Source organism: Stegodyphus dumicola, chromosome 2 (genome assembly GCF_044657685.1).
Source record: "Stegodyphus dumicola isolate Sdum_Otavi_A_Nest chromosome 2, ASM4465768v1".
NCBI classification, from domain to species: Eukaryota; Metazoa; Arthropoda; class Arachnida; order Araneae; family Eresidae; genus Stegodyphus; species Stegodyphus dumicola.
Window position 1 is genome coordinate 226,311,867 of NC_140769.1, and position 23,325 is coordinate 226,335,191.

General features: G+C 32.5%; 1 protein-coding gene across 5 annotated transcripts in view; it reads left to right on the top strand.

The window, feature by feature from the left end:
• LOC118191749 (nucleobindin-1-like) overlaps positions 1–23,325 on the top strand; it is an 84,746-nt gene that overhangs the window by 45,363 nt on the left and 16,058 nt on the right. For all 5 annotated transcript variants that reach the window (XM_035362598.2, XM_035362597.2, XM_085811823.1 and 2 more), the window contains exons 7-9: positions 3,731–3,821; positions 19,896–19,954; positions 20,055–20,147. In XM_035362598.2, coding sequence (XP_035218489.1) covers positions 3,731–3,821; positions 19,896–19,954; positions 20,055–20,147 — 243 coding nt within the window. The remainder of the gene's footprint in view (positions 1–3,730; positions 3,822–19,895; positions 19,955–20,054; positions 20,148–23,325) is intronic.

Sequence of the window (23,325 nt, forward strand, 5' to 3'; positions counted from 1 at the left end):
ATTGCAACCAGAAAACTATTTGATTTGTATTCGGGATATTTATAATGACGAGGAATTTGATTTAAATCATATCAGAGACGGAGTACATCGAGATTAAATACTACATTTAGTAAGGAATTATAAGCCAAATAATATAAAAACATCTGCCCTGAAGATAACGATAGTGCTGACAGATCAACTTCCAGTTCATTGCGCACCGCGACGTCCCCCCCCCCCCGCAGAGCAGTGTGAAATTGATAAACAGATTTCGGAATGGTTAGATAAACAAAGGATATGCCTTTATCCATTTTTTGTAGCAATTCGTTTTTTGTTTGAGGGACATTGAAGGATACTTTCGTTTTCTAGATTCTTTGGGAGCTCCAGCATCGGAAATTCTATTTGACATAATCGAAAGTTCAAGCTTACTTTTATAAAATTGCTCTTACAGTCTTCAAAAAATAATAAGCCAGATCCAATTCAAAGATTAAGGAACAACACAATCATCAACATTAACTGAAATAAACAATTTGATAATTTTAGCTTATACCGTCCGTTATACATTAAACGCACACGCGAAAACATATTCTGCGCTTGCGCAGACCCATATGTGCAGTCGTAAATGTCTTGCCCGCACGCGTAAAACGTCTATGTGCATGCGTCAACGCGGTGCATGCGCAGAAAGTTTTTAGTTTTGATGTCCGGATTATAGATCATTCCGGATTATGGGTGTCCGAATTAATGACTTTTGACTGTATCTGGTGCACAAGGGATTTGGGGATTTTATGATGAGCAGTAAACGGGGCATATACGATGAGTAGTTAAACCAAAGAACATCTATGTACAATACATATTCTTTGGTTAAGCGGGTCATTTTGTTGTTGGCGATATTTTTCAAAATTGCGCCAAGGCTGCACCGTATACTAGGATTTTACCACTATTGTTAATTTAAATTATAAATTGTACTTACAATTTACCTTTTTATAAAATCTTTCTTACATTATGTATACATTTCAGTTATTAGTTTTTTATATATAAAACATTTTGTTTCCATCTAAAACTTCACTTAGTACAAGAGATTAAAAAAAAAAAAAAAAACTGAAATGTTTCAGATTTTAAATTACGTCCAAAGGGGTGTCTTTTTAATTTTTTGTGTGTTACCTTTATTTATAAAATATCATGTTCTTTGCACTTAAACCATAAAATTTTGTTCAATAGCATAATAATTTTAAAATGAGCATATCTTTAGAATTTCCGATACACAGTTTGATGCGTTGGAGATAGAAAAGGTTTTTCCCCCGTAGAGTGTTGCCATTGCTCGTTTTTAAATTGTTGAGTTTGTTACACAAAAATTCTTAAAGTTTTACAAAATATGAAATCAATAATAAAACAAATTTCAAATTTGGGATTACAGATGCCCATATTCGCAGTAGGGTTATGTTATTCAAAATTGGATGGCTCTAGATACTGTTGTTTAATCACAATGCAAGAAATATACATACATTTATGCAGATTTTTTCATTATTTAATTTCTTCAAATATAATGCAGGACTCTAACATTTTGTGGCAACAGTTTGAAAAGTGAACTGACATTTATAGGAGTCTGACTCAAAATGCCAAAATGAAAGTAATAGTCCTTCAGGACTCAAATCCCTTTGGACTAAAAATTATGATGTTAGCTTCCTTTATTGGTAATAAGGTAGAAATTTGTTTCTAAATATTTTTTCTCTGCTTTTTTATATGATAATTATATTTCTGTTATCCTTCAGTTAAATATAGTTATGTGTAAATGTGTTAATGTCATATTTTAGCCTTAGTTATAGAAAGATATTTCATAATTTTTGTGTCATAATGAAGGAGAAGATTGATCGGGGCTTCAAAATTCCCGTTATATTTGGTGGTGGTGTTTTTTTCTTTTTAAAGGCATAAAAGGGCTGTTAGTCTTGAAACATGATTTTGCATTATTTCACTTTTCATCTGAGCCATTTGGAAAAATGTAAGATATTATTCTCTCATATTTGATCTCTCTATTATTATTTAATAAAATAAACTATTATGAGCAGTAGATAGATATCTTAAAATATTTTTTTAAATTTTTAATTTGATTGATTTAAATAAAAATATATTTAATTCATGATATATCTAATTAAAAGCAGTAAACACTTTTATAGAATTATATTGCATATTTTTTAACATTTTAAATATGCAAAAGATATCTGATATTCCCGTGTTAGTCTAAACGTATATTCCAAGGGTGAGCAAGCTCCTTGACAGTCCAAGCCATTTTTCAAAATTTGAAATTTTTCGCAAGCCGCATTTAAATACGTGTTTAAAACGTATTAAAAATTTTTTTTACAGAAACCATATTTATTGAAAACATATAAATAAAAGTACAAAATATGTGTATTGAATTTAAATATTAAAAATTAAACACATTTATTTTATTTCTCTTGATAATTCTTTAAAATTTGGTGAAAAATTGCTGACAGCACTTCTCAGTAATGCGGGTTAGTAATGCTGCGATGCTAGTTAGTTAATACTGCTCAGTGTCTGGATTTCACGAATTTTAAAATGGAATAAAAGGATTCACATAAGTACGTTTTTCTGAATATTGAAGTAATTCGAAAAGCAGCCTTTTTTAATTCAGGATACTTCGATTCTGGTTCAAATTTCCAAAATTCAGTAATTGGCGTCGATTTATATTTTAATTGTAGAGCTTGATTTTTTTTTGCATCTCTATTAATTCTAATTCTCCAGATGCTTTTTGGGTCATAATTATATTGGAAAGGAAAAATTCACCTTGAATTATGTTAATTTCAAATGGATTCAGAAAAATATCAAGAGACTATGGACGGAAATGAAATTTGTTACAACGTTGCACTTAGTCTTTCATATTTGTTGTGTGTAATTTAAAAGACATTTTGAAACACATATGGAACAATAATAATTTTTTAAAATATAATAACACAAAAATGAAAAGGGAACTGGGGTGCATTTATCGAGAGCCACAAATAATCCTTCAAAGAGCCGCAGGTTGGTCACCCCTGTTGTATTCATTTAATATCCTACAAAAATGTTTTGCTATTCCACCTGGGCCATCTGTGTTGATAATCTCTACTGATAAACCATATTAAACTTTAAAAGAGCCCTTATGGGTGATCATTAAAATTTTTTCCTTTCAGACTTTATTTTTTATTATTATTATTTTTAATCTCTTGGAATTTTTCTTACCACTAGCAATAGTAATTGGCAGTATTATAATATTTTTAACCTCAGCTTCCAAATTCTTTTGTAATAGAATTAAACTATATTCATAATTTATATTTAAAAGATTTAAACTTATAGCTGCTTAGCGTCCAGAAATATCATAATTTTAAAAATTAAATAGAAAGCAATAATGCCTGTATTATGATTGTTTATTTTTTTAACTTGAGTATATATGTCTGTTGCATAGATCTCTTTTCTGGTTGTTGATGCTTTGTAATTTTTAATATTTTTCAACAACTTATTCTATACAGTATTTAGGCTGACAATTGAAAGTGATAAATATGCTTCTTCACTGTTTTTTAGAAATATGTTGAAAAAGTGGTAAAAGCTGTTAGGTACATTCATTGTCTGTTAAAATTTTATTATTATATTTTTAAGGTGTATATTTTTGTACCAAAAAATGATAATAATCTTTGTTTTTGATTAAACCAAATAAATTATGTTTCCAGAGAGAGTTTGATTCTAACCAAGCTTGTTTTTTTTTTAGGGTAGTAAGCCACAATTAGAACAGGTTTGGGAGGATCAAGATCACATGCCCAGGGAAGAATTTAATCCTAGAACTTTCTTTGCAATGCATGGTAAGAAACAGTTTGTCTCCTATCATTTTAATATTATAAAAAAAAATCTGAAAACATTCAGATTTTACATTATGCCCATGGTGGCATTTTTTTACCGTTTTATGTGTTACCTTTATTTATTAAATATCATGTTCTTTGCACTTTACCATAGAATTCAATTCAATAGCAATATCACAAAATAATTTTAAAAAAATATCTTAAGAATTTCTGATACAGTCTTGTGCACTGGAGATTAAAAAAAAAAAAAATTCCGTACGGTGTTGCCATAGCTCGCTTTGGAATAGTTGAGTTTGTTAATTAAAAATTTGTTAAAGTTTTACAAAATATGAAATAGATAATAAAAGAAATTCCAAATTTGGGCTTCCAGATACCTATATTCGAGAGGAAAACTACGTTATTCAAAATTTGATGTCTCTAGGTACTGTTGTTTTTTCAAAGTGCGAGAAGCATACATACGTTGATGCAAGTTATTTATTATTTAATTTCTTTAAATATAATTCAGGGCTCTAATAATTGGTGGCAACAATTTGAAAAATGAAATGTTGTTTATAGTAAACCAATGCAAAATGCCAAAACGAAATTAATAGCCCTTCTAGGCAAATTGCTTCTTTGGGTTAAAAATATTGAAAATTAATGTTTAAATTGGTTTTTGTTGATTTAAAGCTGTATACTAAATGTATTTAGAAGTGATTGATGTTATTCAACTTTAATTCTCCGCTCCCCTTTAAAGATAATTTTCAGCTAGTGTTGTGTCTGTTTAGCATGTTGAACAGAACTAAAATATGCTATTACAAAGATAAATTACAATTAATGCAGGAGCTAAGATTGAGGGGTATTATTTTAAAACTGGGACTCACTTTTTTATAAAAAATTACTGTGCATTAGTATTAAAAAGTTTCTAAATAGATAAAAGAACTGCATGTTTAAATAAAGGTTGATATGTGATGTTTTTATTTTATTCCAGTGTCTGGTTTTCAATGACATAAAATAAAATTATCATTTCATTGTGATTTCATCTTAATAATTTTTCTAGAGAAAATTTGATAATCTTGCAAATTTATCATAAAAAATTAGTTATGAAAAAAATGATTGATTAATTTGGAAAAGAATGAGAATTAGCAATAAGGATAAGCATATCATAAGTAAGATTGCCAGAACATTATTCAAATTTCTGACTCTGTTATCTGTAGCTGCTAGTGAAAAAAAAGGTTCAGAAGCTTATACAAAGGCTGCAAAATGAGAATATTCAGAAACATTCTGAGGTAATAATAGAAAACAAACTTAATGCCATTTGATAAAGAGAGGGAGAACTGTTTTGGTTTAATATCTAAATTTTTGTATATTTTTTAAAAGAACTTTTGCATGTTTTTTATTAGTTTTATTATCAATAGATTGTATTAGGGTTTTTATTTTTTTATCATTATTGCAGAATTTTAGTGTTTTTTAATGCATTAAAGTATGATTTCAGATCTCATTTTCTGACTAGCAATTGAAGATGAATCACTCAGACCTTAAAATTAGTTTTATTTATGCTAATTTTTGGTCTTTAAAAAAAAAAAATAATAATAATAACATCCTGGTTGTTATTTATGTTATGACAAATTATATTTTAATTTGCTTATCCCCTCAGGGGCTCAGTTTTGTGAGTACGGGTGGGGCAATCCCAAGGTACCCTACCCCTTCAGGAGATCATCTTCTTGGTGAGATGGGTGTCATGATCATTGAGCCCCAGTGATCTATCCTCTCTTCCGTCTCCTCTCCTCTGAACTAAAGCTTTTTACCTTACATTTTTCCTTGTGGTTTTCCTCTTCAGAGGATGGGGTTCGTCATGAGAGACTGGGACAGCTCTTGTCTCTAGTTTTCGAGTGGCGAGAAAACTGCCCACGTGTTTGCCTTGCGTGGAGACCCTTGTCTCTGGAAAGGAGGGTCCTGGCAGTTGAGGGGCAAGGTACTGACCCCAACACTGCTTTGGCGTCTGCTTCAGCTAAACGGGTGGCACCTTGTCATCCTCATGGGTGTCAATTGGCTGGTCACTAGTCCTTGTGTCGGTATCTTGGGGATAAACTCTCGGGAGTACCTGCTTTCGGGAAAGCCGACTGTGGAGCTTCAGTTTGCATATAGGTTTTGCACAGAAATCTGTGTTCCCTAGTTTTGCTCCGTGGTGGGTGGGGCTGTCGGACATGAATCTTCAATTATGGCTCAATTAAATTTACATACTTCAAATGAACACAATTATATGCCTCTAAAAAAGTCAAAACAAGGGACAATGCCTATCTTGATATAAATTCAGCAAGTCTACCAAGTTTTCTAGTCATTAACAATTTTGCAGACAATTTCCAATAGCTCTCTCCATTTTTAATTAAAAAATATGTTCAGTCTTGCATCAGAGAGCCAAAGAATATCAAACGGCTGCACTCTGGACATCTTCTAGTTCAAACTGTTTCTTCTGCTCAATCTGCAACACTTCTTGGATTGAACTAAACTTGGGCGAATCGGTATTACTGTGTCAGCTCAGAAAACATTCAGTTTTTTTCGAAGTGTTATCTTAGAGATCAACCTCCTTTCAGTTTCAGAAGAAGAAATAGTTTAACCAGAATGTGTGTGCTGCTAGGCAAATCAAAGTGTGCAAAGAAGGTCAGTTAATTGATACAAAGCGTATAATCCTGACCTTCAAGTCGCCTGATCTGCCTAAAAGTATTAAGGCTGGATACTTACACTACCCCTGTAAGACCTTGTGTACCAAATCCCCTACTTTGCTTTCAGTGCCAACGTTTCGGGCATTCGAAAATCTCTTGTCGTGGAAAAGTCGTGCATGCTGCTCTGCGGAACCCCACAACAGCGAAAACTGCAATGCCGCGCCACTATGGGCAAACTGTAAAGGAGATCACACAGCATTCTCTCGACTTTGTCCAAAATGGAAATCTGAAAAAGACATTTAAACTATCAAGGTAACAAAATAAAATTTCATATTCAGAGGTGAGAAGAATTGAAGCCGAGTTGCAGCCGGGCAAAAAGTCATACGCTAATGTTGTAAAATAAGAGGCCAGTCCATAATATCAAGATAATAGCTAAAAAATCCAATAATAAAAAAACTAAAAATGACTAACTGGAAAATAAAAATGAGAAAAAGAAAATTCCACCACTTCCCAGAAATCCGAGCCCGAGCTCCTTTGGGAGCATCAGTTCAGAAGAGGTGAATTCTGATATGAATGTGGGAGAGGGACTGGATATTCCGAGACACCTGCTTCCACGAAAGACAAAAACATAGCACCGAAAAGGTAAACATCAGTCATAATTGCGACCCTTGTTTCTGTCTTTTCGCTGTCTTTGGTGTCGCGGCTTCCACCAAAATCTCATTAACATTAAAGACTTGATCAATAAATATCATCCCATGTGTTTGGCAGTCCAGGATACTCTCCTGTAACGAGGGAGAGAAACTAAGCTTCGAAGGCTCTCATTTGCTAGGAAAGACAATCTTGTAGGAGAGCGTGCGATTGGAGGTGTTGGTCACCTCACTTTGCTTGACCGCCCTTCCTGTTCATTTCTTTTAAGAACATGCCTTCAAGCTGTTTGCATTCAAATAAATATAAAGTTTCTGGTTTCGTTTGTTCTGTCTATTTTTCTCCAAACGAACACACTGATGAACAAGATTTAGATGACTTAATATGTCAGCTGTCTGAACCTTTTATCATGTTAGGTGACTTTAATGCTAATAGTCCGCTTTGGGGAAGTAAGGACACAAATCCTCAAGGAAGACAAATTGCATAAATGATCAAAATCATTGCTTTTCTCTGCTCAATAATGGTTAGGATACCTACTTCCATGAGCCCACAAGCACATTTCACACACTTGATCTTGCAATCTGCTCATCATGACTGTTGCCTTTTTGCAAATTTAGTGTAGGAAATGATCTTTATAATAGTGATCACTTCCCAATTTTTATGTCTCGTGATCGAGAGTGATTCCTTTGTCAAGATCCCCTCAATTATATTTGATAGGGCAGACTGGGAACTCTTCTCCTCTCTTGCAGATATCATAGAAGAAATGGTAAAAGATGTGCCTATTGATGATGCTGTGAAAGCGTTTACTGATAGTGTTGTTCAGGCAGCTACTATTTTATACATATAACATCGACAAAGTTAGCAAAATTTTCAAAATCATGGTGGAACAGGAATTGCCAAGAAACTTTCAGAAGACAAAGAAAAGCCTGGGGTATCTTTCATCAACATTGCCAAACCTTCTAGCCTTCAAAAAAGCAAAAGCATGTGCAAGGAAAGTTAGACGTAAAAGCCAAAGGGATTCGTGGATGTCTTACATGTCTGGAATTTCATCCTCAACATCTAGTAAACAAATATGTGAAAGAGTTCAGAAAAGCATGTGGATTCTATAAAGGCCACTTTTTTCCCTTTCTGGAAAAAGACAGCCATGTGATTAGCACCACAAAAGAAATAGCAAATACCATAGGTAACACCTTTGCTACTGTTTCAAATGGCTGCAACTACTCGCCTGCTTTTCTTTCTGCCAAGTATCACTTGGAAAAAGGCTCCCCTTGTATTCAAGTCTTTTAACTCGGAGCCTTATAATGGCAATTTTACTACAGTTGAATTGAAGAGAGCATTATTGGATACACATAGGACCAGCCCGTGTCCAGATGGTATCAGCTATGAAATGCAACAACATCTCTCCTGTAAGTCGCTGGCTGCCCTTCTCGCTCTTTACATTCGAGTGTGGAAGGAGCATTCTTTCCCAGCACATGGAAGAAAGTTATAGTCATTCCCATAGCTAAACCTGGAAAAGACCCAAAGAATTCTTCTAACTATCGGCCCATCGCTCTTACAAGTTGCATGTGAGTGCTAGAAAAAATAGTAAACCGTTGCCTGGTCTATTACTTGGGAAAAAACAACGTAATTTCCGTATATCAAAGTGGTTTCCGTAAAGGTAGAACAACAACTGATAATATGCTTTTTCTGGAAACTGGCATTCGTAAAGCTTTTGTCAAGAGAAACCACCTCCTGTCAGTTTTCTTTGACATTGAGAAGGCTTAAGACAAGACATGGCGGTACGGTATTTTACAAGATGTTCCTGCCAGTGGCTTGCATGGCAACTTACCAATCTTCATTCAAAGTTTTTTGAGGGCTAGAACCTTTCAAGTAAGAATTGGCTCAATTTTGTCAGACAATTTCAAACAGGAAAAGGGTGTGCCTCAAGGGTGTGTTTTAAGCGTAACCTTGTTCAGCTTGAAAATAAATTTTGTTTTAAAGGAACTTCCACCCGTACTCTTGGGTTCATTGTATGTTGATGATTTGCAGATTAGTTGTCAGGGTGCAGATATGAGATATGTGGAGAGACAGATGCAAATCGCTTTGAACAGCATCCAGACATGGTCTAAGAAACATGGATTTGTTTTTTCGAAACAGAAGACTGTTTGTTTACACTTCTGTAGAAAACGAAATCTCCATTTTGAGCCTGAGCTTTATCTTGAAGGCTTACTAATACCAGTGGCATCTGTAATGAAATTTTTAGGAGTAATTTTCGACCGAAGCTGTCGAAAGCTGTCGTTTGTGCCACATGTCCTGTATTTGAGGGAAAAGTACTCCAAAACTCTTGATTTTCTCAGTCTTCACGAACACCTCTTGGCGTGCAGATCAAGAATCACTACTGTGTATTTATAGGGCACTCATTCGTTCTAAATTAGACTATGGCTCGGTGGTTTTTGGCTCGGTACGGCCTTCTGTGTTATCGAAACTAGATCCTGTTTGTTCATCACCAGGCTCTTCAGATATGTTCTGGGTCATCTCCTGTGCAGAGTTTGTATGTTGACTCATTTGAACCACCTCTCCGTTTAAGGCGTGAGCAGTTGTGTCTTGAACTTTTCTTGTACTTTTTAATGTACTATCACAACTGGGGCATCCTGAGAACACCACTTTGGACGATGACTTGCTCGTTCGCTTGTTTGAAGCACAACCATCTTGCGTGCCTCCTTTTTGCCTAAGAATTCGGCCACTGCTTAAAGAACATGTTTTAACTAACTTGAATGCCCAGACAGTGAAGCATTTTAGTATCGCAACGTTTGTAAATGCACAAATCCAAAATGCTTGATATTTTCCATCATTTGAATAAAAGCAATACAAGTAACATCATCTACAAACAGCTTTTTCTTGAGCACAGACATAGATATGGTGTTTACATCCTTATATGTACTGATGGCTCAAAAGCAGCAAATCATGTTGGAGCATCTTTTGTAATGGGAAACCATAAGGAAGGATTGCAGCAGCATGAGGCTTGCTCAGTGTTTACTTCAAAGCTGACTGCTGTCTACCGTGTCCTTTTATATATATCAAAGCAAACTCAGAAAAAGTTTACCATGTACTCTAACTCGTATAGTGCGTTTAAAGCTTTAGAGGCATTTTCTGATTCTCACAATCCTCTAATTGTTGAAATTTTAAGACTGCATTTGAATTTACCTGTTCGTGGATATCGGATTCTTTACTGCTGGGTCCCTGGCCATGTAGGTATTAAGGGGAACGAACTGGCAGACGTTACTGCAAAATCTGCTGTGGGGTTCTCTGCTAGGTTTGTTCCAGTCAGAGATATCAACATGACCATCAAGAACAAGATCTTATATAAATGGTAGCACTTTTGAAACCTTCAAGTAAACAACAAGTTACGAAGCATCAAGAATAAATTTGAGTATTGGGAGGCTGCTAGAAACTGGAGGGAGGAGGTAATTTTAACTCGCCTTAGAATTGCTCACTGTCGCATTACCCATAATCATCTTTTAAAGGTGAAAGTGACCCTATGTGTTGCCATTGTAATGTTGTTTTATCAGTGTGTCACTTTTTAACTCAGTGTTCTTATCTTAGCTAACTTTGTATGAAGCATTTTAATAATTGTGACTTACCTCTTGACCAAATAATCAGAAAAGAGGTCAACACTAATTTGTTTCATTACCTGCAAGAGTCGGGTTTTTACTATTTAATTTGAATCATGTTTGAGATAATTGTTTTGTATTTTAACACTATGTATATTAATGTACTTCGTGTTTACATCCATAATCTTCCCATTTTTATTTATATTTCACCTCAATGTGTTTTTGTTTAATGTCCTGGTTTTAAACTTGTGTTTGGAAATATTTGACATATGTCTGGCTCAAATAACCTTTTAGGTTGTGTGCCAAAAAACCCTACCAACCAACCAACCTTTAATTTGCTTGTGCAACAGATGAAGGTAAATTGCTTAATATAAGAACTAAAATTGAATGCGCATTTCATCAGAAACCAGTTTAAATAAATTTTTCTTCCACTGAAATTTATTTTTAAATATAGAATTTTGCTTTGTAATATATGTAAAGATTTTGCTTCAGCCAGGAGGTTCCTCTTAATTTGGGGTGGAGAAATTCTGGATAGTTTTTTTTTTTTTTTTTTTTTTTTTTTTCTTTTTTCTTTATGTAACACATGGCTATGTTATTATTTTTTTAAATTAAAAATAGAAATAGCTCACTTTTGCACACATTATTTTTAACAGTAATGCTAGTTTTAATTTCATGTAGAATAAAACAAATATCTATTTAATTTTTGTTTATTTAAAATAACAGAAGAAATAAAAATGCATTTGTAATTATAAAAAGTGCTAATTATTTTGGCTTGGCTGAAATAAAAGACACTTCGTGACTTTTGTTCTGAAAAAGCTCTATTCTTCATAGAATGGCAATTTTTTATATATATAAATTTATTGAAATCTTTTGATGTTTCTATTTTTGATAGTGTATCCACTTTAAACGCAATCTTTTAGGAAATTTAGTGAAGAATAAAAAATTTAATTGTCCTTCCATAATTCCTCCAAGTAAAGAAAATGGGAACTTAAAGAATATCCAAAATAGAGATTTTGTAAAGATTGCAGTTTAGTAACATGTGACATTTCTGAAGAGGTCACCTTCCTGAGTATCAATTGCATGTTAAACTACTTGATTTTGGTGAATAAAGTTTATTATTTATAAAAAGTTTATAATTACATAATTATCTGATGAAATTTTAAACTTCTACAAAGAACCATTCTATCCATATTTGTTTCGCATTGCTCAACAGTCTTTCAATTGTATTTTTAAATTTGTAAAACTGTTGTAGCTTTTCTGATCTTCACCTTTCAATTCAGTAGAGAGTTAGCAGAGTTTGCAATTGTTCTAGGGCTTCTTCTAAATAAAACGGCTATTTTCTATAGTGTTTCTGTTTTTGGAAGACTGCTCCCCATTCATTGACTAGAAAATGCATAAGATAAAGAAATAGCAAAGATATCAACTCTATCATCTCCTTTAAAGTGCTAACATTTTCACAGGATTCATTTTTTTTTTTTTTAAATTACACTTTTTCTGCAATGACATTTGAAACCTTTTATAATTACCTTGGTCTAATGGCTAGATGACAGAAGTCATATTTGCAGGAAGAAACACTAATTTAGTGTTTTTCAGAACAATATCAGGGCCGTGCAGCACTGTTATCTAACATTAAAGCTGTTTTTTCATTTTTCAGTTTTCATCCACGAGTTCTCATAATTACAGTAAGTTAATGGTAAATTCTTGACTCCTTTTAAACATCAAGGTTTTCTACCCTTTCCAGTAAGCACTGGCGTCTTTTTAATTGTTACGTCCATATTGCATGTTAATAACACATTCTTTTAAATTCTTGTTCACTTAATTTTCTTAAAACCAGCTTTTGTTTCACATTGAATCATTAACGTGTGTTTTGTATAACAGACCAGTTTCATCTGTGTTATAGATTTCCCGTGGCTTGTATTCCTGTAGAAGTCTGGATAAAATACCTTTTATCCAGCTCTCAGTGGAATGATGGTCTGCCCCTTGCTTCTCACTACATATTTTCTGATAAAAAATATTATTTCTTACTTTCTATTTTGTGAGCCATCCTTCAATTGGCACAAAACTTTCTCCTAGCATGTTAGCAAATTCTATAGCTTTTGTAGTTAAAAGCACTCTAGAAGTTGGAACATTTTCAGTGTCCGACTGGAACTAAAGAAGTGTACCCAACACCCCTCATATATACCCAAAACTCAAAATTTCCTCTTTGAGTTTTATAAGTGATGGAGGTCAGTGCAATAAACGGCAGTTTTGTATTGATTAGTATATATTCTTTTATTTTCCTGGAAATTTTAATGCAATAAACGGCTGCATTTATTAACCAGTGAGTTTAATAAGCAACGGACACTGTACTCCATTTAATGAAAATAAAAGGGTTGAACATCACAGTCACATTAAGATTCATTAAGACAAAAAAAAAAAAAAAAAAATACTAATAAGAAAATTGCCATTGAATTTCAAAAGTACGAATATTTGTGTGTTATGCATGTCAAAAAAAAGGGGGGGCAGTGCTATATCTCCCGTTTTACTGGGCCGATTGACAAAATTCAAACTGCGTTTTTCATGTCTCGAAAGCGCGTCTTAGGATATATATTAGATTTATATATAGCATTATTCTAACATAGGCATGACACAAAATCGGACTTTTTCTGAAATAACATAGCAATTTTTTCCATATTTCGATTCTACATCTCAAATTATGTCAGAATACCAAGTTTTGTAAAAATCGTACGAGTAGTTTTTCAAATATTAGCTGTCAAATTTTAGCTCCTCATTGTTAATTGAGTTTGGCAAATATTTATTAATATGTCTTTTTTATTAAACGTTTTTTTTTTTATTTTTCTTTTAACATTTCGAAATTTAGGTTCATTCTAAATAAAATTTACCCATTTTTCTGTTTTATTTTTTAAATTTCTATTTTTAAATAATTTTTATAAATTTTCAAAAAAAATTTGAATTATAACCTATAAAATTTTTACTGTTATCTTAAAGAAGGTGTATTTCTAAGCATACCTGCAAAAAATTAGACTTTTTTATTCAAAATTTTCTAAAATATACACGAATTTACATATTTTCGCATTTTGAAATTTGGCATCTTTTTTTTTAGCAATAATAACGCCAAATGTGGTTTATGGATTTTTGTTACAGTGAATTCCCACAGCTATTTTTAACCTTAAATTTCAAATAAAATTTTATGGAGAATTAATTATATGAAATTTTTTCCCTCAATGACGCTTAATAAATATTTATTAATACTATATGAAAAGCTATTTTTTTAAATTATAGATGATATTATTCAAATTTTTAACAATTTTTTTAATTTCTCTCTTTTTTCCTTTTTTAAAAAAATATTTGTAAGAGTAAATTTTTATCTTCAGTGTTTTATCGTCTGCTACTTTACTTTAACTTCGTTCAAATCGAATTTTCTAAAACTGAGAACTTTCGTTTTATGTTTATTTGAATTTTATGAAAATATTTTATGACATTAACTGCATAATTTATTTCTAAACAAGCTGTTGCTTATGAAGTGGCTGAAAGAGCAGCTGATATTATCATCCATATTTTTACAGCACAGTATATTTTTATAAAAACATAAGATTTAGAAAAATCATTTTTTTAAAAGTCAAATTATGATATAAACATACAACCCTCTAGAGACCAAATTAATGGAAGTTCAGTGGTTATGTAGAAATGATCTGCAGCTACTTAATGGCTGGATAAGTCATCAGGTTCTGTGGACAAGTAAGAATAATTATATAAACGACACCCAAATTCTGGATTCAATGACCAACAAGGTACGATGTTTATTAAATGAATTTAAGAAGTTTTTAAACATAAAAAATCAACTCATTTTTTTATCCTAAAATGTATTTTTATGTGCAGCGTACTTACATTATATCCTTAAAATTTTAATTTAGAATGTAATTGTCAAGAACTGAATTCTAATCATCAGTAATATAATAATTATTGCAGTTATTAATAAATCCTTATAAAGTAATTACAAATATTTCAAAAAACTTTCTGTATGATTGCAAATATTTCTAATTTTATAAATAATCAAGATTGCACACGATATTATTTATTTACACTTCATTTCTTACAGTCAGCTCTAGTAGAAGTTACAAATCAATTCTATTTAATTAAGGAATGACTATCTAAGTTTAGAAACAGCGTACCGTAACAGCAATTCAATTATTGGTGCCGTACCTTTCATGTTACTCCCGATTGGCAAAGCTACATGATTTTTAATGAGTATTCGGGTTTTGCTGGTAACTTCACTTGGAAATCACGTTTAAACTAGGTTAGTTGGTTATTTGAACAAACAATTAGTATTTAGCAATCTTCAAATGCTAGGCAACTGGTGAGGCTCCAATTAAATCTCCAATTTAATATTTTATTTGTAAATATTTAAAATATTGTCGTATTCTTAGACACAAAAAGCAGAATTTAAGTTTTGTTAACTCGTTAGTAAACTACCAAGCCGTAGTGCAAATGAATATTCAATTTCTTTTGCAATAATTGTATTCACTTAATATTCTTGGAATATGAGCTAAAGAAGGAATGTTCTTGAAAGATTAAAGAGATGTTTAAATCCATAGGTTTGTCTTATAAGCTTGGGATCAAAACCATTCTGCAATTGCCTGAGTAGTTGACTTGTAAATGGCTGTGAATTAAGCAGATGACTTTTAATCTTACGTTTTCAGTCAGAAAATGTATTCCAAATGTTTTGTATTGCATGACAATGCATCTTTTCATTATTCAATAACCAATCAGAGAAACGCTTGTGTTCCAAAAATAAGCATGTGTACTCAATCGTCCTGCATGTTCATCAAATTTGTCTTCTTGTGATTTTTTTTTCTTTCCCAAAAACTAAAGTTGCTTCTCAAAGGAAAGTTTTTTGACATTGAAGAGACAAAAAGAGTACGACATCTACTTTTAGAGGCATGTCAGAAACAGATCTCTACAAGCCTTCTCTTTCCATTACATGATGTGCATTCAAACGAAAAATTGCATCAGCATAAATTTTATAATCTATTTTTATTACACTCTGATTACTTACAGTGAATATATTCTAAACCTTTTACTTCGGCTTTAGTAATTCGGAATTTTTGACAGAATTGTTGTCGGAATTAGGCCTTAGAAGATAAGTCAAATTGAATATTTCGATAATCCAATAAATTCAAGGTCGAAGTTTCAATATTTTTTTTTTTCGCAGGGTGGGGAAATTTTTTTCAAGTTTGGTCCGTTATCCTAAGTGTATTTGCTTCGATTCTTTATTTTTCCATAAAAGCGAAAATCATACGCATGGTATACATATAACGCATAGCTTCAAATTAAAATTTAATAACATACAGGGTGCTTATAATTAAAGTTCCACTTTGAAGCGGTCATAAAAGGAAAACTACTGGATCAAATGTTATCAAACTTGGTAACCGTGTAAAGGAGGTCCTGGGAATTTATTTTCCGCAAAAAAAAAAAAAAAAAAAAAAAAAAAAAAAGAAAGTTCGAAAGGTGGGAAATGGTTCTTGATGCAATATTGTTAAACGAAATGTGGGTCAGAATCTAACTTAACTTTTGTTACATGGGTTTAATATGTTGTATACCCTTAAGAAACTTCGAAGTAAGCAAATTATCATTTAAAGGCGTTAAAGTCAATAAATCACCATCCGTGTAAGGGAGAAATTCCTCTGCGAAAACCGCGAATTAGCGATTAGAAAATGTGATATCGCAAATCACTAGCACAAGTGCGTACAATCTGGAAGTTGTTTTCTTACAGATCGCTAATATATAATTTTTTAAGCTTGAATTCGGCCCTAAAACATGAATATACTGATTCAAAATGCTTTTAATCGATTTGGGCCAAAGAAATCCCTCATTTTATCTATCTAGTTCCATTGCATTCTCCTACTGCATTCGATTGCACAGCAGTTTGACAGGAATGATAGCTAGTTTCATAACTGAACCATTTTTCTCTGAAGAGCAGTTGACAGCTGGACTACTGTGATTGCGGCTCGCTTAGAGTCAATGTTTCGTGATACATGAACTGCAGTAATGTGGCATTTTAGATACTACGATTTTTATGCAGGGCTGGGCTCCACCTCACGTGTGTCGCACAGTTACTTAGGCAACATTTCACAAATGAACGTCTTATAGGCTGACACTTCCCCACTTCCCACCAGACCTCAACCTCTGTGACTTTTGGCTATGGTGTTATCTCAAAAGCTCTGTTTATGGTGATAATCTAAACAATTTGGCAGAAATGAAAAATGTGATACACCAACATGTCCGTAACATTCCTCCTGATATGCTAAGAGCTGCTGTTGACAATGCAGTAACAGGGTTTAACTTGCTTTCGGAAAATGCTGGACGCTACATTGAACATGCTTTGTAACACGTTTCGGAAACGATTAAACACATTTTAAACCGAAGTTTTCATGTCTTATATCATTTAACAATATTGCATACAGTGCCATTTTACCCTGGTGGTGAGTTTTTGAACTCTTTTTTTTTTTTTTTTTTTTTTCCCCGGCGGAAAATAAAGTCCCATAACCTCCTTTACACGATTCCCAAGTTTGATAACATTTGGTGCGGTAGTTTTCCTTTAATGACCATTTCAAAGTGGAACTTTAATTATAACCACCATGTAAATTAAACTTTAAAAGTTTGACACTTTGGTTCAAGTCCCAGCTTTAAAAAATATATATATAAATATAAATTTTTATATTATTCCTCTTAGAAAGAATGTTTTAAGAAGCTAATTTTTCTCTTGCGTTATAGATTGTATAAAAAAACATGATCTTTAATATGATTTAGATTGTTTCAGCCGATATAAGAATCGGGTTACTCGGTGGTACAGAATAAACACTACTGGACTCTGTTATTTCTTTGTCATTTAGCAAAAAATCTTTTAATTAAAATATTTATCCTTTGGACTTTGCTCTATACTTTGTTTATAGTTAAAATGTCTAGAAAATGAAAAGCTGTCTTCAACTGAAACACAGTTGATGCAATTGATATTTTTAAAAAATTGACAAGAATGCAAAATTTATGGAAGTCTAGCAATCGAAAAATCTTAATTTTCTTGAGCACTGAAAATAACTGTAGAAGGAAAGAAGAAGATTACGGAGAAAAGTAAGCAAAAATTTGAAGGGAAATTTGGCTGTCAGACATACTAAGATGTTTCAAAAAGTTGAACACTTTTGAATATACTTTCAGGATACTTTAAAGAATTTAGGTGTTCAAACAGAAAACACTTGAATGTGTACACCATCAATTCAACTTGAGTTAACAGAAAAGACAAAAATGATATCATTGCAGATTAAAATGAAGAGCGACTAGTTTTAGACTATATAGTTCGGTTTTAGACTGGTAGTTCGGTCCAAGGTTCAAATCCCGCGAATGGGCTGGCTGCATGGGCATTTTGGTGGTTTTCCCCATGTGTAACGTGTATACGAACCAGTTTCTCTTAGAAAGTCCTCCACAAAGGCAAACCCTCGCCATAGGCAGATAGCCCTATTGTGCTTTGCCATAATTAAATAAACCAAAACCTCTTGATGAAACCAGCCTTTCCTTTCATCTCATACCTTCAAAATGCTAACCTCTAAAGATTGATAAAGGCTCTGACTTAAATACTAATGAAATGGATTGAATTGGATTATTAAGTTACGGCAAAGCAGGGCTATCTGCCTAAAAGGAAGGATGCCTTCATGAAGAACTTTCTAAGGGAAACCAGCTGGCATACATGTTACACATGAGAAAATCCACGAAAACGCACATGCAACCAGCCCGTTTACTGGGATTCAAACCCCGGAGTGAACTACCAGTGTTCAGCGACTTTACTTCTCGGCCGTTTGTTGGCCTTTATCAAATTGAAGGCAATAACTTTTTTTTAAAATGATTGTAAGAAATACCAAGATGTTTTGAAAAGTATGATGCTTTTTAATATACTTGCAGAATGCCTGAAGAAAAACTGTTTAAAATAGTGTATGCAAGTCATCCTAAGTTAAAATGTTGATTATACATCTCTCTTATTTATATATCTTTTCTGAACGGAACGCTAAAAGACGTGTTAACTGTGCTTTACTATATTTTTCTTTTAATATATGCAGTTTTTAAATGCTTCTTAGTCTGGGTCGCATGAGAATTACTACGCCGGTCAAAAGTAGATGCTATCACAGCCACCAGTGAGGATCAGTGTATTCTTCCGAAAGAAATGCAATTCAAATAAATAAAATCAAATTCTGCAAAATTTATATTAATAAATATATTTAAAATGCTCAGTTCGAATAAATAGAAAATTTAAAATAATTATCTGAAGAGACAATGCAACACTAACAGTTAAAATAAAAGTCTAAAAATTTAAAAAATACATAAAATAGTAACTATGACTAAAAATGTAATATAAAGAAAACTATTTGAAAAAAAAAATAAATGATGCACCTTTGATTTAAACTACGCAGTTCGAATGAGTAAATATAAATTTTTAAAACAGTTATTCGAAAGAAACTATGCAACGTAAACAATTAAAATGAAATTCAAAAAAGAAAAAAATTGCTTAAAATTAATAACAATTATAATTAAAAATATAATGTAAATGTATAATTAAAAATATAATGTTAGGCATAATTTGAGTCGTAGAATCAAAATATGTAAAAAAATTGGTATGTTATTTCAGAAAAAGTTCGATTTTGTGTCAAAATACCTATGTTAGAATAGTGCTATATATAAATCTAATAGATATCCTAAGTCACGCTTTCGAGACATGAAGAATGCAATTTGAATTTCGTGAATCGGCCCATTAGAACGGGAGATATAGAACTGTCGTCTTCCCCTTTTTTTTAAAAAAAAAAAGCAGTTTACATAGGTTACCATATAAATACATTTTGGTGACATCATGGATTGCCTCCGATAAATACTCTTTTGATGACGTAATTTATTGCCTCATGCCTCATTCATGCTTTTTTATTGCTTTTGGTGGGAGAGTAGAACTAAAGTTGCTTTTGCTATGAACTAGAATATTATATGTGAAGGATCTGCTTATACATTTTTAGTTAATTTTTAAGAATTATTCCACTACAGACATCAGATTTTAATCAGTACTTAGATTTAAGTATTATCAAAGTGTGATTGTTTGTATTTTATTACTTAATTTTTTTTTTCCAACATAAGGTATACGTTTTAATTCTAACATCATTTTATTGATTTAGATGTTAATGGAGATGGGCACTTAGATGTAGAGGAGGTAGAAGCTATTCTTCTGCCTGAGGTATGTGCATTTTGTTTCATTTACTTATTTTTATGTTTGTAAAATTAAATATTTGATTTCGTATTTCAAGGAGCTATTGATTTATATGATTTTTATATAGGTGAAGAAACTCTATAACCCAAACAATGAAGAAGATGATCCTGCGGAGATGGAAGAGGAGTTTCATCGCATGCGGGAGCATATCTTTAATGAGGTTTGTCTTTTTTGTTGGCAGGGTGCGTAAGCACTCCTTACAAGTGTATATTGTTGACTTAATGTCCGGATTTTGGTTGTTTTCTCCTCATGTAAATTAAATCAGAGATCAATATGCAATAAACTAATGTGGCTGTCGCTGATTGGCCAATGTTGTGTTATACACACCAAAATGGTGAATACGAGGAGATTCGCTTTTTTTTTTTTTTTTCCTTAATGTAAAGGCTGCTGTTGCAGCCTAGCTTATTTTTATTTAGGTTGAAATAAATATTAGTTTTATTTTAGATTAGTCCTATTCTTTATTTAAGCAAGGCAAAGTATATGTTTGCTTTTGCTCCAGTGCTAACAGGTTATGAGCTCAGTTCTACTTAGCATTGAAGGAATATAAGAGAAGAGGGCTGTTATCTGTATAAAGAAACTGAAATGTTTTAGAAGTTGTTTCAAGCGGTTGTGCTCACATGTAACTAAAGATGTCATTATTACCAGGAAGGTTTGAATTATTGAACCATGACATGGAAAGTCAATATTAAGGTGCTGTTGCAAGACAGAAATTGTTGGAGCTTCATAAAAGGTAAAGAAGAAGAATTGGGTAAAAGTGCTATAAGGTGTGAGAAGCAGGATTTCACATTGAGAGATAATAGAGTCTTCACTACACTATATTATGGAATTAAAACTGAGTTCAAGCCATTGATACCAGAATGTTCAAGTGGTAAAGAAGCATGGGAGGCTGTACAGAAACAATTTGCATCAAAAACAAGAATAAGAATAATCCAGCTTTTGGATGAATTTTTCAACATTAGATATGGACCGGATGAAGAAATTGGGTTATTCATTGCAAGGATAAAAATGACTGCAAAAAGGAGCTAGCTGAAGCTGGACACAGCAGATCTTTTTAATGGATTTTAAGTAATTCAGAGGTTAGCCCAGGAATACTCCAGGATTGTGTTGCTGAAGAACTGGTAAGGGAAGAAAGTTGACTTTCCAGGTACAAGCAGAATTTAGAAGAAAGCAAGGTAAGCATATTTAGTACTACTATTAGCACGAATGCCGAGAAAAATAGCCAAGTTGAAAGTAAAACTAAATCTAAGAAAGAAATGGGGAATACAAAGATTATTATAGATGGCTGTAAAAGTGGATGCTTAAATCGCTCAGTGTAAGGAAAATTTAAGCAAAAATCAGAAGGTAAAATAAGCAATAAAAATTGGCAGTTTAAAGATACAGAGTTAATGTTAGTGGAAAATTATGTGTCAACTACAGAAAAAGGAGGTAACGCAGATAAATTTAATTGGGCCATAGAAAGAGCATCTACATCTCATTTCTATAATTACCAAAAATTTAATGATAAACTTTGAGGAAATAGATGATATACATATAACTCTAGCTGTAGAAAATTATGAAAGTAAAGCACTAGGAAAAGGTACTGTCAAATTTGCGGTAAAACTAGGCAACTGAATAAATAGGATTGAGTTAGAAAATGTGATGTATAATCCAAATCTAAGAAGAAATTAACTATTGGGAGCAAGGTTAGAAAAGGCAAGTACCCATCTAATAGGTTCAAACAGAAAGATATGGATGTATTTTAATAATTGGGATAGATTATGTTATGAAAAACAAGATAACTGTTTGTCCATCGGTGGATTCATATTGCATTTAGATGAAGTATCAGTCATCTGGAAAACATCTTTATGTAAGTTTATCCACCATGGAGGCAGAGTATATTGCTTTATTGGAAGCAGCGAAGGAATTGGTGTGGATAAAAAATATCTTACAAGATGAAGTTTTGAAATTCAGTTTGAAAGTAAACTATTTTGCAATAATAAAACTGCCACTGAATTTTCTAGATCACCAATCGATAGCTGTCAGACTAAGCACATTGACTTACGATATCACTTTATTGAAAAACTGGTGAATGATGGGGTGTTCGACCTCGAATTCATCTCCACCAAAATTAAATAATGCAGAATTATTTACAAAAGCTGCAACTGCTATGGACTTGAAAAATATTTTGTTTAACAGTTTATGGTATTTAAGAACAATAAGTATAATTTGTCGTTATAGAACTGAAGTATGAATTCTTCTAATTCTGTGTTAGTTAAGCTTTTTTAGCATGAGGAAAAGAGGACTGCTGTTGACTCAATATTCTGGTTTTGGTTATTTTCTTCATGCAAATTAGATCAAAGTTCAATCGATGAAAAACTATCGTGGTTGCTGCTCATTGGCCGATGTTGTGTTATATCTGCCAGAATTGTAAATGCGAGGAGATTCACTGGTTTCCTTTTCTCTTTTGCTGTTTTTAATGTAAGGGCTACTATTGCAGCCTTTACTATAGTACTTTGTAATAGTTTTATTTCGGTGCGAGGAGATTCACTGGTTTCCTTTTCTCTTTTGTTGTTTTTAATGTAAAGGCTACTATTGCAGCCTTTACTATAGTACTTTGTAATAGTTTTATTTTGGTTATGAAATAAATATTAGTTTAATTTTAGATTAATCCCAGTCTTTATTTAAGCAAGGCAAAGTATTCTTTTGCTTCTGCTCCAACGCCAACACTAAGTCCTTATATTTGCGAATAAATTATAAATGCTCTTATAGGGGATTACTTTTCTTCTAAAGTGCTTATTTTTGTTTTGAGTGTTTTTTTTTTTTTTTTTTTTTTAACTAATGCAAATTTTCTTTTGTATTAAAAGGTGAAACTAAATAAAGAACTTTTCTTCCTTATCTGAAGTGTCAAATGGTAAATCATACTCCAGAAAATAGGTTTTCTCCCTTTTTCTCTTCATTAACACATGAAGAGTACAGATAGGTGCACATTGTTCTGTTTGTCAAAGAATTGTGAATGTGGTAGGTTCTGGTACACTTCACATTCTTTTTCCTGCCCCTGTACTTGCGCCCACAGACTATAAGCACGTCTATAGTATGCAGTTGAACTATCAAGATTTTAATAATTTGCATTTTCATTCCATGAGGTCACTTCATATTCACATTTATTATGATCCACGTGTATGAATATTTGTAACAATGTATTTAAGAATGGGTAAGTGTGTTTTTAAGACAGATTGGCTTTCTAAGGAAGAATATTCGGAATGACTTAAAGCTTGCGAAAACAATTGCAATGTGTTCCTGAGCTAAAACTGAAATCTCAATATAGGAAGCATGGGAGGGTCTGCTTTAAAGTGTCACAT